Source organism: Marmota marmota, unplaced genomic scaffold (genome assembly GCF_001458135.2).
Source record: "Marmota marmota marmota unplaced genomic scaffold, marMar, whole genome shotgun sequence".
NCBI lineage: Eukaryota > Metazoa > Chordata > Mammalia > Rodentia > Sciuridae > Marmota > Marmota marmota.
In genome coordinates this window covers 22,224,388-22,241,302 of record NW_026000185.1, presented here as the reverse complement: position 1 = coordinate 22,241,302, position 16,915 = coordinate 22,224,388, and the positions used below count along the sequence as shown (strand labels likewise).

Sequence of the window (16,915 nt, the reverse complement as noted above, 5' to 3'; positions counted from 1 at the left end):
TTTTTTTTTTTTTTTTTTTTTGGGCAGGGAGTACTGGGGATTGAACTCAGGGGCACTTACCCACTAAGCCACACCAACACCCCCAGCCCTATTTTGTGTTTTATTTAGAGACAGGGTCTTACTGAGTTGCTTAGTGCCTTGCTTATGCTGAGGTTGGCTTTGAACTCACCATCCTCCTGCCTCAGTCTCCCTAGTCACTGGGATTACAGGCATGTGCCACTGCGCCTGGCTAATTAATGTTCATTAGTTGCTCTAAATCAACTATAGTAGATGCCATATATTATACCTAGTTCTGAACTTGAGATCTTTCTACTCAAAAGATAAAAGTGTCAATTTAGAAAAAAATCAAATAATAAATGTGTAGAAGATCACAGAGAAAAGAGCTTAGCGAGGCGTGAGGGAGAGGAAGTGGAGAAGGACTGACAGGAGAACCAGCACGTCTGGCAGAACCTGCCCCTAAGCTCGCTCTTCCTTCACTGAACAAGGTCTGACCACATGTGGACTCACCCGGAGCTGGTAGGGCCTGAGCTCATGGGTCTGGACCTTGGGACTCACCCAGCGCTGGTAGGACCCAAGCTCATGGATGTCGGGTCCAGGCCGTGGGACTCACCCAGAGCTGGTAGGGCCTGAGCTCATGGATGTCAGGTCCGAACCGGACCATGGGACTCACCCGGAGCTGGTAGGACCTGAGCTCATAGATGTTAGGCCCTGGCCTTGGGATGGGCTCGTTCCAGAAGCTGAACTCCAGCAGCAGCTGGTTCTTTCTGGAGAGCAGCATGTTACTCCTCGCCTTCCGGAAGCTCACGAATTCCTTTGGGGAGGAAACGTGCTCATGAAGTGTTGCAGCCCCATGTATAGACACTCTCTAGGACCTACTCTGGTAACCGTTCATTCCCATAGAACGTGGGTGCAGGTGGGGTGATGGGCAGATTGCAGTTGGCCAGAGACAACTCCATCATCTACTGCATGGTTAGGGAATGGCTGCTGGCTCCCTTCCCTACAGCTCCAGGGTGGATGAGGAGCTATGCTGGCTCCCTGATTACTTAGGCCATCAAGGAGACAAGTTTCGCTTTCTGTGTCTGTAGACTTCCTAAGCAGTGTGTGATGGTCTATGATGGGGACAACTTGGTGACTACAAACAGCAGATGGCTCAGAGGCATTTACAATTGTCTGGGGACCTATGATATGTGGCTGTCAACCTCTGCCGACACGCACCTGCTAGTGAAGGTCAGGCAGGGCAGCAGGGCAGCAGGCCAGCAGGGGAAGACACATGTGGTCGCAGCACTGGAGCAGACACTATAGGTGGCAAGGTTGACTGTGCCCGCCATGCTGATTTTTACAGCTGAACTGTGTGTCAACAGCACTACATGATCACTGTGTCTAAATACAACTCAAGAGTCCAAAGGACAAAATTTCTACTAAAAAGCTGAGCAGTTTACTAACAGAGACTGATGACAGAAGAACCATTTGGTTTTGTACTGACATCTACTGGATCACTAGGCTGAGTAAGAACCCATTTCTAAGCAGTTACCTGATTTTCTCTGAGTTTGTTCATGACCTCCGTGAGGGCTGGGTAGCCGCCTTCATACCTCCAGAGATGGACTGAAACGCATGGAAAAGAGAGCACACCTGAGAGCAGGCACCTGAACACACCTAGAGTAGCATTAGCCATCGCGACTCTAGCTGCCACTGGCCTCAATGACATGACAAAGCTTCCAGGTATTCAAACATTAAAAACAACATGATAATTAGTCTTTACAGTGAATTACAGAAGAAACTATTTTAACAGTGGAACCAGACTAAGTCTTAGAAAGTTTTGAGTATATATAAAACAAGCATTAAATCAGAAAATTGCCTAAGAGACCCAGAAAGGCTAAGGGTGGAGAGTGAGCCAGTCTCTGGCTTCATACCAGCTTGATCCTGCTCCCCGTACCAAGTGTTCCAGGTGCCCACCAGCGCGCAGGGGTAGTGTGCATCTTCGTGAATCTTTGGTAATACCTCTTGGCTTAAAGAGAAGAAATAGCAACAGTGATTCAACAGCCGTGGAACATCCCAGTGGGCCACACAAAGTAACACAAAGAAGGTCGCCTACTCCATGTCTGGCCACAGAGCTCAGAACAGGCTGTGATGAGAGGATGTATGAAGCCACCTCTCAGCTGAATTTTGCTTACTCTGACACCCTATTCCTCGATGTTAGGTTTCCACCCCAACTATCTAGAGGTGTGAGCAAGTCAAGTGCAGTAATCACTGTGGTAGGGAAGAGCCAAGGTCCCAGGGTTCCAGGAGCTATTTAGGTGAAGGAAGGGGAAAAAGAGAAGAACTACTTACTATTTAGGAATGTTTTTACAAAAGATAAGTTCTGTTCCAAAGATAAGAAGAATGAGAGGAGAGACATGGGAATAGCAGAAAGGAACCAGGAAGCAAAAGGAAAGGGAAGTTAGTAATGTTTGAGGTGGAGGCAGATGAAAAAAGCAGCGCCTGCAGGCAGCCATAGCAGGACGGGGAACAGTGGCCCTGAAGAGGACGCAGGAGTGCAGGGCCAGGGCCTGGAAGCAGCCCAGACCCCGCAGTCCCAAAGGCACCACCAACGTGAGGAATTAAAATCAAAGATAGCGTGAGTAGGCCGAGGTGATGCGGGGCCTCCAGAGGCGCCCTGATGTCTCATGCGGGAGCACGGCAAGCGGTTCCCTGCCGTGATTGGGCAAGGACGCAGCAGAGCCTGCGCAATGGCCAGGGCTCACGCTCAGAGAGCTTCCCACGGGGTCTAGAACAGGATGAAGCCAAAGGAAAGGGAGAGCTCAAACCTGCACAAGCGAACAGGAAAATGATGGTGGAAAATGATGGATGCAGAAGGCTGTCCCGGTGGGAAATGGAACCTGTTCATGTCTTTTGTTAACCTCATGAAGCTAGTGACCAGCTGCAGACCCTGGGCACCATGACAAGGCACCTATGGATGAACGGCTGTGTTGCTGTGGTTGTCTACAGTAGCACACCTTGTGTTGTTATTATTACTTTTTTCTGGTTCAATCCCCAGCACCACAAGCATGCAGGACAAGCACTCTACCACTGAGCTGCACCCCGCTTTTTATTTTGAGAGAAAGTATCACTAAGCTGCTTAGGCTGACCTTGGACCTGAGCTCCTCCTGCCTCAGCCTCCTGAATGGCTGGGATCACAGGTGTGCACCACCACAGGCACCATGTATTCTTTTAAGGATGGTATTTGTTTTTTAAATTAAGATCTCATATTAAATGTATCTGATGCAATAACCATGAATGTTCAGAAATAATGGGTCTGATGAAAATCAGGGGTGGGAAGAGACAGATTAAGTTAGGAAAATGAAAAGGGGTCTCCTTTTTGTCATATGGCACAAGCCAGAAGTAGAACCATGAAGGAAAAAGTCAACACAGACAACGCAGGTGTGGTTGAGGAAGGCACAGGCCCTGGGGGTGCCGGGTTTTTGACTGGACAGAGGCCCATGTGCAGCAGAGTCAATCCTCTATTCTGGGGGCTCCATCTGCTCTTACAAGCCCTGGCCTTACCTGAATAGAGGGTGTAAAGCAGGCAGTACTTGTACCCAGAACAGGGTGGGCTGAGCAAAATCTTACTATAGGGCCCCTAAAAACCAACAGAAGTTAAGTCTTTATGTTCTGGAAACAGGGAGAGGCTCAATGTTTCAGAGAAAAGAAAAAAGAACTTGATGAGGAGAAGAGAGAAATCAAGCAAATCAGTCTGACACATTTTGGGCAAGGAACTGAAGGATGGGTGGAGCCAGGTATAGCTTTAGGCCCAGAGGGGCAGCTATCTGGAGGAGGGGAGGCTACCTGGAGGAGGGGAGGCTACCTGGAGGAGGGGAGACTACCTGCAGGAGGGGAGGCTACCTGCAGGAGGGGAGGCTACCTGTAGGAGGGGAGGCTGGAGGAGGAGAGGAGGCTACCTACAGGAGGGGAGGCTGGAGGAGGAGAGGAGGCTACCTGATGCTACCTGCAGGAGGGGAGGCTGGAGGAGGAGGGGAAGCTACCTGCAGGAGGGGAGGCTGGAGGAGGGGAGGCTACCTGTAGGAGGGGAGGCTGGAGGAGGAGGGGAGGCTAACTGCAGGTGGGGAGGCTACCTGTATGAGGGGAGGCTGCAGGAGGGGAGGAGTGGAAACTAGCGGAGGGCTCAACCCAGGTCAGGTGGGGAAGCAGAGCCTCAGGGGCTGGCTCACCACACAGAGGTGCAGAGAGCCTGTCAGACATGGCCATGCAGAGATGCTGGAACAGCTGGGTGCCTCCCAGCTGAGCCTGAGGACTGAGAGGAGGCCTTCAAATACAAATAGGAACAGGGGCCAAAGGGCCAGAGATGGAGGTGAAGATGAAGCCATCAGAGACAGGAAGAGAGTCAGGAACCCAGAACAAGAGACCATTTCACTTCAGGAGAAAAGACTCGTAAATACACACCTACTTCATTAGAGGTCTTTTCAAACAAAGGGAAATGAGCTGAGGTGTGTAGTAAATTCTAAATACCTCCAGAAATAAACCAACAAAACAGGGGGTTTTGCTCCTGAAAATTTTGCTGATTCTATAGATAAAATCAGTTACTTTCTCTTGAAAATAACAGATATTAAAGGTTATAAAAACACTTTTTCATTACATTTGCTCAGAACCAAGCATTAAAGGGGCTGGAGTTGTGGCTCAGTGGTAGCCCTGCTTACCTAGCATACATGAGGCATTGGGTTCAAGTCTCAGTACCACATACAAATAAATAAAATTAAGGTCCATCAAAACTAAAAAATATTTTAAAAAGAACTGAGCATTAAAGCATTATCTGTTGTTAAGAAGTGCTAAGCTAAAATAGTGAACAACTTAGATGCTCTTCAATAGATGAATGAATAAAGAAACTGTGGTATATATACACAGTGAAATATTACTCTGCATTAAAAGAGAATAAAATCATGGCATTTGCAGGTAAATGGATGGAGTTGGAGAATATTATGCTAAGTGAGTGAAGTAAGCCAATCCCCAAAAAAACAAATGCTGAATGTTTTCTCTGATATGAGGATACTGATCCATAATGCAGGTGAGGGGGAGAATAGGAGGAATGGAGGAACTTTAGATAGGGTAAAGGGGAGGGAAGGGTAGGGATGGGGCTGGGGGAGGGAAAGACAGTGGAATTACCATCATTACCCCAAGTACTTGTATGAAGACATGAGTGGTGTGACTGTACAACCAGAGACATGAAAAATTGTGCTCTATATGTATACTATGAATTGAAATGCATTCTGCTGTCATGTATAACAAACTAGAATAAATAAATAAATTTTTTTTTAAAAAAAGAAGTGCTGAGCTAATTCCCTTCATCTTAAGGTGTACAAATGGCCTCAGAGGGTGTGGCTCCACATCCTGGGATACTCAGCAGGGGACCTGGGTTCTGGAGAGGGAAAAGCTGCAGGAAATGGCTGCTGCAATTTCCTCAAGAGGAAGACTAAAGACAGCAGGGTCGCAGGGACGAGCTCTAATTCTAGCACCCAGAGCTGCAGATGGGCTGACTGCATCTGGGCATCAGGAGGGTCTGCTGAAACTTGAGTGTGGGATGAGCAGATGGACCCTGCAAGGCTTCCTCCAACCTTGGTTCCACTGCATTCTGAAGTCTAAGTGATGAGGGTGACCTCTTCTAACAGCATTAAGTGAAGTAAGCCACAGTCAGATAGTCAAGATTCATATGTTTTCTCTCATACATGGAAGCTGTATGAGAGGGTTTAGCTGTGTGTGTTTAAAATAAAATGCCACTGGCCATCCCACAAAACCTGGTGTAAGACCCTCTCCACATTCAGCTGTATGGGGATGAGCCCATTTCTCGGATACCACGTGCTAGCTGAACAGCAAACATCCACATCACTACTTTCCCCCAAGGAAAAGAGTTTGAGATACACACCAAATCTTGTTGTACGCTTCTAGGCATTCTGGCTTAACGTTGTGAACTGAAACAAAAGAAAATCAGTGATAAACTTACGAACAAACATACACATACAAACAAAAGTCAGCTGCGGAGACAGCGAAACTGCCACTCACACTGTAGTTTGTACAGGCTGCTGGTTTCCTTTTTAGCCAGGAGGTTAGAGTGAGCATCTTTTCTGGGATCAACTTTCCGTACAAACAAGGATTTCAACCAACTGTCTTCTCGAGGTCTGTTGTTAGAAGAGGTCAATTTCCTGTGGAACAAAAAACACACCCATCTGAGTCTAATTGGAAATATGAAGACCTCAGTGTCTTCAGGTAGCTTCGCCTAGGATGGCTTCCAGGCACAGGCACTGAACGCAGGTGCCACAGAACATGTGCTCTCCAGCTTGCTAGCGCACACTGAGCGAGGAGAGACATGCAGAGGTTAACTCCCCGTACTCCAAACAGTTCCCATGTTTACTTAGCACTCTGTGCTTCACATTTCCCTCTCCTCCAAAGCAATTCTCTTTTTCTTATTTACTTGTTTTTTTGGTACCAGGGATTGAATTTTGGGGCACTTTACCACTGAGCCACATCACTAGCTCTTTTTATTGATTTTGAGACAGGCTCTTGCTAAGTTGCTAAGGGTTTCACTATGTTGCTCAGGCTGACCTCAAATTTGACATCCTCTTGCCTCAGCCTCCTGAGTTGCCAGGATTACAGGCATTTACCACCATGCCCAGATCTTTTTAATTGATGCATTATAATTATACCTAACAGATACATTGTGATATATTTGCACATGCACACAAAATAATCTTGGTCAATCACATTCCCCAGTACCTCCTCTCCCCGGCTCCGGTCCACTTCCTTCATCCTACTTGTCTCTTTTCTAATTTCACCAGATAAATCCCCCTCTTTGTTTTTTCCTTTTGTCTTTAGCTTCCATGTATGAGAGAAAACATATGAATCTTGACTATCTGACTGTGGCTTACTTCACTTAATGTAATACTCTCAAGGTCCATCCATCTTCCTAAATGGCATAATTTCATTCTTCTTTATGGCTGAGTAAAACTCCACTGAGTATGTACGCCACAATTTCTTTATCCATTCACCTGCTGACGGACACCTATGCTGGTTCCATAACTTGGCTATTGTGAGCTGCGCTGTCAAAGCNAAAAAAAAAAAAAAAAAAAAAAAAAAAAAGAAAGAAAGAAAGAAAGAAAAAGAAAAGCAAGAAATCAGAACCTAGTGGAGACTCATCCTCTTCCAAACTTCACATAACCAGCATCAAAGGACAAACTGTGCCCCTCCACTGACTTCATTTTTGTTCAGATTTACAGTTCTATGAGTTTTGGCAAATGCAGTCACCTATGCCATACAGTTCAGACAAGGAACATTTCCTCACTCCTCTCATGACTGACCCCTTCCCCTCTAGCAACTAAATGCTGCCCAGAGCCCTGCCTCTCTAGAGGCCTCTCACTCCCAACAGGCTTCTGAATCTGCCCTTCTTCCTGCACTCTCTCCCCTCTTCTTCTGAGGGCATGCTGGGGATCCTGCTAGGCAAGGGCTCTCCTTTAAGCAATGAGCCCGGCCTTCTGCATGGTCCCCTTGGGACTGAGACCATCTCCTCTGGCTAGAGTCTTTATGGCATACTCTAGAATTCTGATTTTTGATGGACTCTTCTGCCCCTTCCTACATCATACTAGGTGCAGAAATGTTCTGGGGTGCCAAGTGGCCACCATAAATAGTCCTTAGTGCTTCAAAGCGAGGTGGGATGCTGACGGCCAGTACAACCCTGTTCTGTGGGATCTCTGTAGGTACTAGATGATTTCCAAGACTCTTACTAATCTGCTTAGCAAACTTACCAATAGGCAGAGTAAGAGGAAGAGTTAACTCCAGATATTAAGGAAAGTACTAAGAGTTCAAATAGGGACAAGAAAAGCTCTTGGAGGAGTACATTCTCCACTGTTTCAGGAGATGAACATCTGAGTTTGATTCCTATTCTTACCCAGCACTGGTATTTTGGAAATAACAGTACTCTAAACTTCACAGGCTATTGGCAGCCTTTTTCTTTTTGGCTTAAAATTCAACTAGCTGTTGTATGTTTTTTATAAATAATGATCAAGAACAAAAAAAGCATTTTTTTTCACTTCCCCCAAAGCAGCCAACTCACACTAAACAAGTGAAATGACAAGCTAATGCCAGTGCAGGCGACCTTTCTGACAAGATGTTGGCAAAAGTTGTCCTATTGCACCTGTGGAGGAAATCTGAGGCCTTCCTTCTGCCTTTACTGGAGGTCCCAGGCTCAGACTTAGGAAGTGTTGATGCGGATGGCTGGAGAAGAGAGGCTCGGCTCCGTGTTCACGACTGGTCTTAGTGTGTGTGTGCCTAGAGAATGTGCTAAAGTACTTGGGGACAGCACCTGACATGTGCAAAGCCTCTTAAAAGTTAAGTTTCTAACACTATTTTTCAATAGAACTTTTCTAAAATTAAAACTATTAGTTCTTGAGTAAAAACCAACATCATCCAGTATTTGTTTCTTTCTTTTTTTTTTTGGTGCTGAGGATTGAACCCAGGAACTCATGCATGCCAGGCAAGCACTCTACCACTGAGCCACATCCCTGGCCCTGTTTCCGCTTTCAGTTCATTCTTTGATTATAAAAAATAAACTCATCCAGAAAAAGGCAATTTTCCAAATGAATCACAGTAAAATTTATTTCAATAAAAATAAAAACAGGGGCTTGGGTTGTGGCTCAGTGGTAGAGCACTTGCCTACCATGTGTAAGGGATGGGTTCTATCCTCAGCACCACATAAAATAAATAAAGGTACTATGTCCAACTACAACTAAAAAAATAAAAATAAAAATAAAAAATAAATAAAAACATTTTGTTAATTTGTTTCACGTGTTTCCACTATACCACATTTTGGGATATTTATTTAGTAATACCATGAAGCACAATGGCAAGCATATAGAATTGGTGACAAAGTAGAAAGTGTCAAGGTCTGTTTATGGAATTCTGTGTTTCTTGTGTTTTATTTGAGATTTAAATTCATTTAAACAAAGGTTGTATTAAAAATCTTTTCGTGGGGAGGACAAGTGGTCCATACCTGTAACCCCAGAGACTCAGAAGGCCGAGGCTAGAGGATCACAAGTTCAAAGCCAGCCTTAGCAACTTGGCAAGGCCCTAAGCAACTTAATGAGACCCTGTCTCAAAATAGAAAATAAAAAGGGTTGGGGATGTGGCTCAGTGGTAAGCACCCCTGGGTTCTGGTACAGCACCAGTACCCCCCAAATTGGTTACGGCTGTGGCTGTGGCTCAGTGGTAGAGCACTGGGTTCCACACTGGTCTCAAGAGAATTTTTACTCTTACTCCTTTGAGCCTGAAATGGGTGTGGTCTTGCCAATTCCTGGGATGTCCTCAAGTCATCTTTGCTATTGTCTCTGGTAAAGCTTTTAGTGTTTCTTCAGTGGCCATAAGGTCTTTAGCAACACAACTTCCTTAACCCCAGTTTTACTGTTTTCTGGTCAAACCTCAAGATGTTCAAATCTTTCTGCCTTGCTTTCTGCTCCCAATTATCACAATAAACTTCGTTAAAAGCTGATAGCAGGGACTGAGGATGTGGCTCAAGTGATAGTGTGCTCGCCTGGCATGCGCAGGGTGATGGGTTTGATCCTCAGCACCACATAAAAATAAAATAAAGATGTTGTGTCCACCAAAAACTAAAAAATAAATATTAAAAAATTCTCTCTCTCTAAAAATAAATAAATAAAAGCTGATAGCAATACTCATGCCACAGCCTGAATGCTATGCTGCACAGAAATTTCTTCTGCCAGATTATGAAGTCCATCCCTTTTAAATTCAGCCTCATAGAAAGCCTCAGGACACGGGCAAAATGCAGACAACTTCTTAGTCAGAATGTAACACAAATGGCCTCTAGTCCCATTTCCAATAGATCCTTCCCCTCTAAAACCTCTTGAGCCCTGTCTTTACTATACACAGTCCTCTAGGCATTCTGGCCTTCTGAACTCCCACCAGAATAGCTCGTTATGGTCCACTTACAATATTCTAAAGCTTTTCCAGCTTCCACTGCTAAATTTTCCAAAATTCCGCTCACAAATTACAAAAGCTCCAAAAGCTTCTGAACCCATATGGTCAGGTTGCAATGGCAAAACCAGACCTGGTTGTGAAATGAAATTATAAAAACTTTATGGTAGGGCTGGGGGGTGTAACTTAGTGGGTAGTGCTTGCCTAGCACATATGAGGCTTGTCTAGCACTGGGTTCAATCCTCAGCATCATATAAAAATAAATAAGTAAAATACAGTTATTGTGTCCATCTACAACTAAATAAAAAAAATTAAAGTTATGGTAAGAAACCAATGCATGGTGAAAGAGTCAGTTCCCCTCCCCTTTCTCAAGAAAGCCTAATTAACCCTGGGTTCCTACTTTTTGGGTTGTAAATAACTGCCCCTGGAGTCTGACTACTCCCTCTTGAAATGTAACAGCTGACTGTGAAAAGAGGTTTCTTTTCACCTGTTTCTGTGAACTGCTTTATGTCAGAGACCCTGCACAAGGCCTTCAGCCTCATACATTAGGATTCTTTTTTTTTTTTAAGAGGAAAAAAAAAACCCCAATGATAGGATGGATCTAAGATGACACCAAATTACCAATATATGTTGTAAGAAACCGTGGATCAGCACTCAGAATTTGGAGTTTTGTTTCCCTCTGGGCCCACCATATAGACTAAAGTTTGGAGCTCTCCTCTTTCTGAGTGCTGCTTGCTTCTGCTCAATTGGTCTGTTTCCTGCTACAGGGTTAGTCACAGCAACAACCCCATTCTCAGTACCAAATTCTGTTTTAGTCAGTTTTTTTGCTGCTGTGACCAAAAGACCTGACAAGAAAAGTTTTTTTAAAAAATATTTTTTAGGTTTTTAGGTGGACACAATATATTTTATATTCATGTGGTGCTGAGGATCGAACCTAGTACCTCATGCATGCTAGGCGAGCGCTCTACCACTAAGCCACAACCCTATCCCCGTGACAAGAACAGTTTTGAGGAGGAAAAGTTTATTTGGAGGCTGACAGTTTCAGAGATCTCAGTCCATAGGCAGCTGACTCCATTCCTTGGGGCCTGAGGTGAGGCAGAACATCATGGTAGAAGGATGTGGCAGAGGAAAGCAGCTGGGGACAGGTCATCAGGAAGCAGAGAGAAAGATTCCCTTCACCATAGACAAAGGCATACCCTCAATGACCCACCCCCTCCAGCCACTACCTGCTCACAGTTACCACCCAGTTAATCCCCATCAGGGAATTAATGCATTGACTAGGTTAAGGCTCTCCTAACCAGTCAGCCTACCTCTAGACCTTCTTGTGTTGTCTAACGCATAGCTTTTGTGGGACATCTCATATCTAAACCACTACAGGGATTAAACCCAAGGGTGCTGTGCACTGAGCTACAGCCCCTTTTAAAAAGTGTTTTAGAGAGAGACTACCTCAGTTACCTTGGCCTCAAACTTGCAACCCTCCTGCTTTAGCCTCCCAAGTAGTTAAGCCACAGTGATAATTGTTTTTAATGTATTCTAGGAATGCATAGATAAGCATTTATTATCTGTGTACATACTGACATCTAATTTTTATGGCCTTTAATACTTTATAAGTGAGCATAATAAATAATTATTGGGAGCTGGGGTTGTGGCTCAGTGGTAGAGTGTTTGCCTAGCACGCGTGAGGCACTGGGTTTGATCCTCAGCACCACATATAAATAAATAAATGTCCATTAACAACTAATTAAAAATGTTTAAAAAAAAAGATTTATTGGCAGGCTAAATAGGGCTGGAAAAAAGTTCAGTGAAATTTTCATCCTCTTTAGAACTCAACAAGATTAAAAGTTAACAAATATATACTTCTTACTGGGGACTGAATTATGTATTTTGTCTATATCATCTCCTTGGTCCTCAAAACACTCTAGCGAGGTGGATACTGCATTTTAAAACTGGCTCAGAGAGGCACAACAACCTGAGCCAAATAAAAATAGGAATTCAGCTATTACTATAAAGCTCAAAATGTTCTTGCTCCTCAGGGACTGCTCCCAATTAGAAACCTCCTCAGCTGAGCAAAAATCAGCAGATGGTGTTTGTTGTCATATTTTAGTAAAAGGGATTCACCTTAGGATGGATAAAATGAGGTAAGGGATGTGGAAATATTTCACAAATGAAAGAGAGAGCAGGGAATGAGACTAAGAAATAGTCAAGCGGCAAACAAGAATCTCTGATGCAAATGTTTGTGAGCCTGAGCGGCAACTACTTTGGCAAATTAAAACATTCTGGCACAATCTCACCCTCAACTGACTGTCACACTTTGAATTTTCTGAAGGTCAGGTGCCTAATGCTGCCTGATGTGCCCAGTCCATCCAGCTGTCTAGGCCAAACCCTAGAAGGAGGAAGCAGCAGCTATGCCAGTGACTGCCAGGCAAGGCCTAGGTTCTCTGTGACAGTGACAATTGCCAAGGTCACATGTTGGGTGGCACTTTACAGAGGGCAGCGGGAAGCACATTCTGCAGAACATCAGAGTTCAGATGGAAGTGACCCATGGGCCAGGCTCTGTGAATGTCAGGTTGGACCAGATGAGCCTGCTCAATGTCAGGGCCAGAGCGATCTCAGGCACTACATACAGACACGTGGTGGAAGCTGAAGGAGACAAGGCACTGGCTGGACTCAGGAGCCCGAGGGACTTCAGCAGAGACATCCCAGCCATCTTGGAGGGCAGGCAAGATAGGTGGATGAGGAAGGCGATGATTCTAAAGGGAGCAATGTGCACAAGGGCATGGGGTCTTAGAGCTAAAAGGCATGTTTCTGGACCAGCAAAGAGCTCAATAAGGCAGAAAAACAGAGCAGGAGGATGGAGAGGGGTGACAGGAGGACAAAAGGGATGGATGGTGAGGCTCTGTGCACCAGGACCATCAGCTGGGTTTTCTCCTGAACATGGTGCTATGCTGGAAAGTTTTCAAAAAAGTATAAGAAGCAGCCTGGCAGTGGTGTGGCGGACAACAGTAGTGATGAAAGCAGGGCTTGTGGTTCCTGGGCTCCCCACTGGTGGCCATGCCCAGCAGCACCAGCTCAAAAGAGGTATTCAACATACACGCACTGGATGGACCCAGAGGTGGCCCAGGGTCAAGATGATGGCAGTAGGGATGAAGGGAAAGAACACATTCAAAAGACATGTCCAAGGTGAAAAGACTGAGTCAGGTCCTGGTCAGGAGTGCAGGGCAAATCGGGGAAGAGAAGTCCATTTGCATGTAGACCTCAGGCTGGGAAGCAGTACACCCTGGGCCTCACTCACCTGACCCTCAAACACTCACTGCACATGTGCTGGCACTGGCTGGGCCCACAGGTGGCTGAAAACCCAGCCTGGCTCCACAAAACGCAGTGTGCTGTTGGGAGGAGACAAACACGATCCCTGTGGGAGAGAGGCCCTGGTCCAGACACAGGTACGAGTGTGGGGATCACGCAGGTGGAACCTGGTTACCTGAGGCAGCACTCGTTAAGTGCAAACCTGAAAGGGGAAGAGCAGTCCCTCAGGGGGACTTCCAGAGAGGAAGGACACTAGGAAAAACCAGAGCCTGTGGAAGCCAGGAGCAAGCAAGTGCTGTGGCTGGGGAAGCACCAGCCAGAGCTGGAGCAGGCTCAAGGGCCTGTCCAGGGTCCTGCATCAAGACAGCACCTGCTGCCCCATCTGCCCCCACCCCAGTGAATCCGACAGAGGTGGAAGAACTTCTAACACAGAGAAGTTGAAGTAAAATAACCTGTGCCCCACCTCTAGAACAATTAACATGCTACCTTTTCTGTTTTGCAGTACTGCTGCATCCCTAGCATGCCACATTTTAAATTTTTCTCTGTATTTCTTCTCCCAGATTGTTGTTTAAAAATATGTGATAACTAGCACATATTAAGTATATAAAATAATGGGCTTCCATGTGGCATTTTCTTACATGCACGTCACCCATGCTGACTATATCCACCCTATTACCCTCTTATCTCTTTGTCTCCTCTCTGTTCTACATTTTTGAAAAAATTTTTACAGAACTATTTGAAAATAATGTAGACATAATACTTCACCTCTAAATACTGCAGTGTGTATCTCCTAAGAACAAAGAAATCCACAATGCTATCTAAGAAAGATAATTCCATAATTTCTAGTATCTATTACCTACTTAAAATGTCCCTAATTGTTCCCTAAATGTCTTTTATGCTTTTCTTGGCAGGGGTGATGGAGGAAAAATGGAAGAAGGATTAGGATACAGTCAAGATTTATATAATAGAGACCTTTATAATAATTTAAAAAAAAAAAAAAGAGTCAGGTGTGGTGATGCATACCTGTGATCCCAGTGACTCAGGAGGCTGAAGCAGGAGGATCAAGTTTGATGCTAGACTGGGCAGCTTAGTTAGGCCTTGTCTCAAAATAAAATATAACAAGTGTTTGGAGGCCAGGCAGGGTAGCCCATGCCTGTAATCTCAGCAACTTGGGAGGCTGAGGCAGGAGGATTATGAGTTCAAACCCAGCCTCAGCAACTCAGCTAGATCCTAAGCAACTCAGTGAGATCCTGTCTCTAATAAAATATAAAACAGGGCAGGGGATGTAGCACAGTAGTAAAGCACTCCTGGATTTAATTTTCAATGCCCCAAACTGCCCCCCCCCCAAAGAATTCTTAGAATTCTTTCTTTTCTTTTCCTCCAGGCCTGGGGTTTGAACCCAGGGCCTCCCATGTGCTAGACAAGTGCTCTACCACTGAGCTAGAGCCCCAGTTTAAATTTTATTTTGAGACAGGGCTCAGGCTGGCCTTGGACTTTCGATCCTCAGCCTTGGAGCAGCTGGGGGTACAGGAATGCTCCACAGGCCCTGTGTCTTAAAATCCTTTGGTTGTGTTCAAGTACACACTCGTCACAGCAATGCACATGGAGTGTTGCTGACAGTCACGCTGAGAGGGTGGAGGGGATGTAGGAGGGAGAGCCAAGGCACACTCCAGGCAGAACTGACATATGTGGAGGAAGAGCAGGGGGGCTTGGGAATACCACCCAGGAGCAGCAGGCTTTATTGGTGGAGTAGGAGTTAAGTTCCAGGTACATAAGCCTTTCCAGCACCTGTGGGACACGAGTGCACGTGTGCAGGAAGCAGCTGGGAATGCTGGGCCTGGTGCTGAGCACAGCTAAGGAACATGTGTTGGCTAAGTCTCCCAGGACAACCTCCTCGCTGAAACTGATCTTCAAGGTCACCCACAACACCCCTGTTGGTAAATTCCATTTTCTTCTGTCATCTTACTTAACCTTCTAGCAGTATTTGGCACAGCAGATGGACTCCCTCCTTGAAATGCCTCCCTCTGGCAGCTGTCAGGCAACAATGACCTGCAGGCTGCTTTCTCCCAGTCTCCCTTGCTGCCCCTCTCCTTCATCCAGCCTGAAAATGTTGGCACATACCAGGGCTTATTTCTCAGCCTTTTAACCATCCATATCCACTCTCTTTCAAGTAACCTCATCCATCCCTATGGGTTTTAAATGTACTTTACTATGAAAACTTTTGACCCAATATAAAACAGTATAATGAAACCCATGTGGGGCTGGAGTAGAGTGCCTACCTAGAATGCTCTAGGCCCTGGGTTCAATCCTTAGCACTGCAACAACAACAGAAAGAAACAAAACCTCATCTATCAATAAGTGGCTTCCTATATGCTGGTAACTCCCACATGTTGCCTGCAGCCTAGACATCTCCTCTGAGGAGTCATACAGCCAGCTGGCTATTGGTTTTTCCATCTGGAAAGCATGCAGTCACCTGAAACTTGACAAGATTCTCAACTGTTCCCCTTTCTTCCTCTCTGCAACACCAGCAAGCTCCCCAAAAGCTGTGTGCTCCTTATGCACTGATGTTCCCAAAAGCCATCAGTGCCTGGCACAGGGCAGCACTTACATATTTAAGGAACAAATGACTCTAGGTAAATGGCACCAGTATCCTCTCACTTGGTCATTAACTTTAATTCTGTCCTCTCTCCAAAATAAGACTACTTTTTAAAGAAATATATCATGTCACACTAAAATCTTATATTTACATACCTCTCAGAATAAAGTCCAAGCCTATAAGGCCTGAGGTTACATGGCCCGTGTTCCTTGCCGCCTCCTCCCTTTACTGCTGATTGAAGCCTTATGGACTTTCCTTGGGTTTCTGACTCCTTCCCACTCAAGTCTTTCTCACACAGGTCTCAGCTCAATGTCACTTTCTTGGCAAGGCCTCACATGAATTTGCACAAGTCTCCCTGGTCTTCTCTCTCTGAACATGCCCTAGCTGTAGTCTGTAGGTTTACCTCCAACGATCCTTCCCAGGTACAGTGGCCCTGGCTATCATGCCAGTTCCACGGGGCTTCACACATCACACAGTGCAACACGCGACTTAGCAAATTAACTGGGTCTAGGTGCAGTCCTGGAAATGCCTTCAGGGAAGGCGGGCCAGAGGCTAGGAACAAGTGGTCACAAAGCATAGGGGAACCTGGGAGGGTCATCAAAGAACCAGCTGGTCATGGCCCAGCACAGCGGGGTGCTGGGCAGACCCGGGTCCAAATCCCCAGTGCACTAGCTCTGTGACCTTGGGCCTGGGGCAAACCTGTGGGGTGCACATCTTCAGTTTCAGCTGCCTCTTTTTCAAAGAACAAAATACAAAATCGATGGGCTCATATCACTGGTGCGGGGGAGGGAAAAAAAAGCAAAAAGCCACAAGGTAGATGCCGATGACGATAAAAATAAGAAGTTGTTATGTGAACCATCCCGGAAACATAAACGTCAGATTTATGTCAGGCCGCACACCATTCCAGGAAGGGCGCTCCCTGGGCCCCGCCGGCAGTGCCTACCCGGTCCGGCCTGCTCAGGGCGCCTCCGCCCGCGGCGCACACCCGCTCCTCCCTTCAGGTCGCTCCCGGCACTCGGCCGACCAGCCACGCAACGCGGGGTCCACCGC

General features: G+C 45.9%; 1 protein-coding gene across 1 annotated transcript in view; it reads right to left on the bottom strand.

The window, feature by feature from the left end:
* Nipsnap2 (nipsnap homolog 2) overlaps positions 1–16,309 on the bottom strand; it is a 28,927-nt gene extending 12,618 nt beyond the window's left edge. Inside the window, exons 1-7 of the mRNA XM_048790080.1 lie at positions 16,276–16,309; positions 16,021–16,165; positions 6,049–6,188; positions 5,912–5,957; positions 1,911–2,005; positions 1,532–1,602; positions 671–811 (exon numbers count right to left, since the gene is read on the bottom strand). Of these exons, the coding sequence (XP_048646037.1) occupies positions 671–811; positions 1,532–1,602; positions 1,911–2,005; positions 5,912–5,957; positions 6,049–6,188; positions 16,021–16,165; positions 16,276–16,309 (672 nt within the window). The remainder of the gene's footprint in view (positions 1–670; positions 812–1,531; positions 1,603–1,910; positions 2,006–5,911; positions 5,958–6,048; positions 6,189–16,020; positions 16,166–16,275) is intronic.
* Between the last annotated feature and the right edge of the window lie 606 nt (positions 16,310–16,915).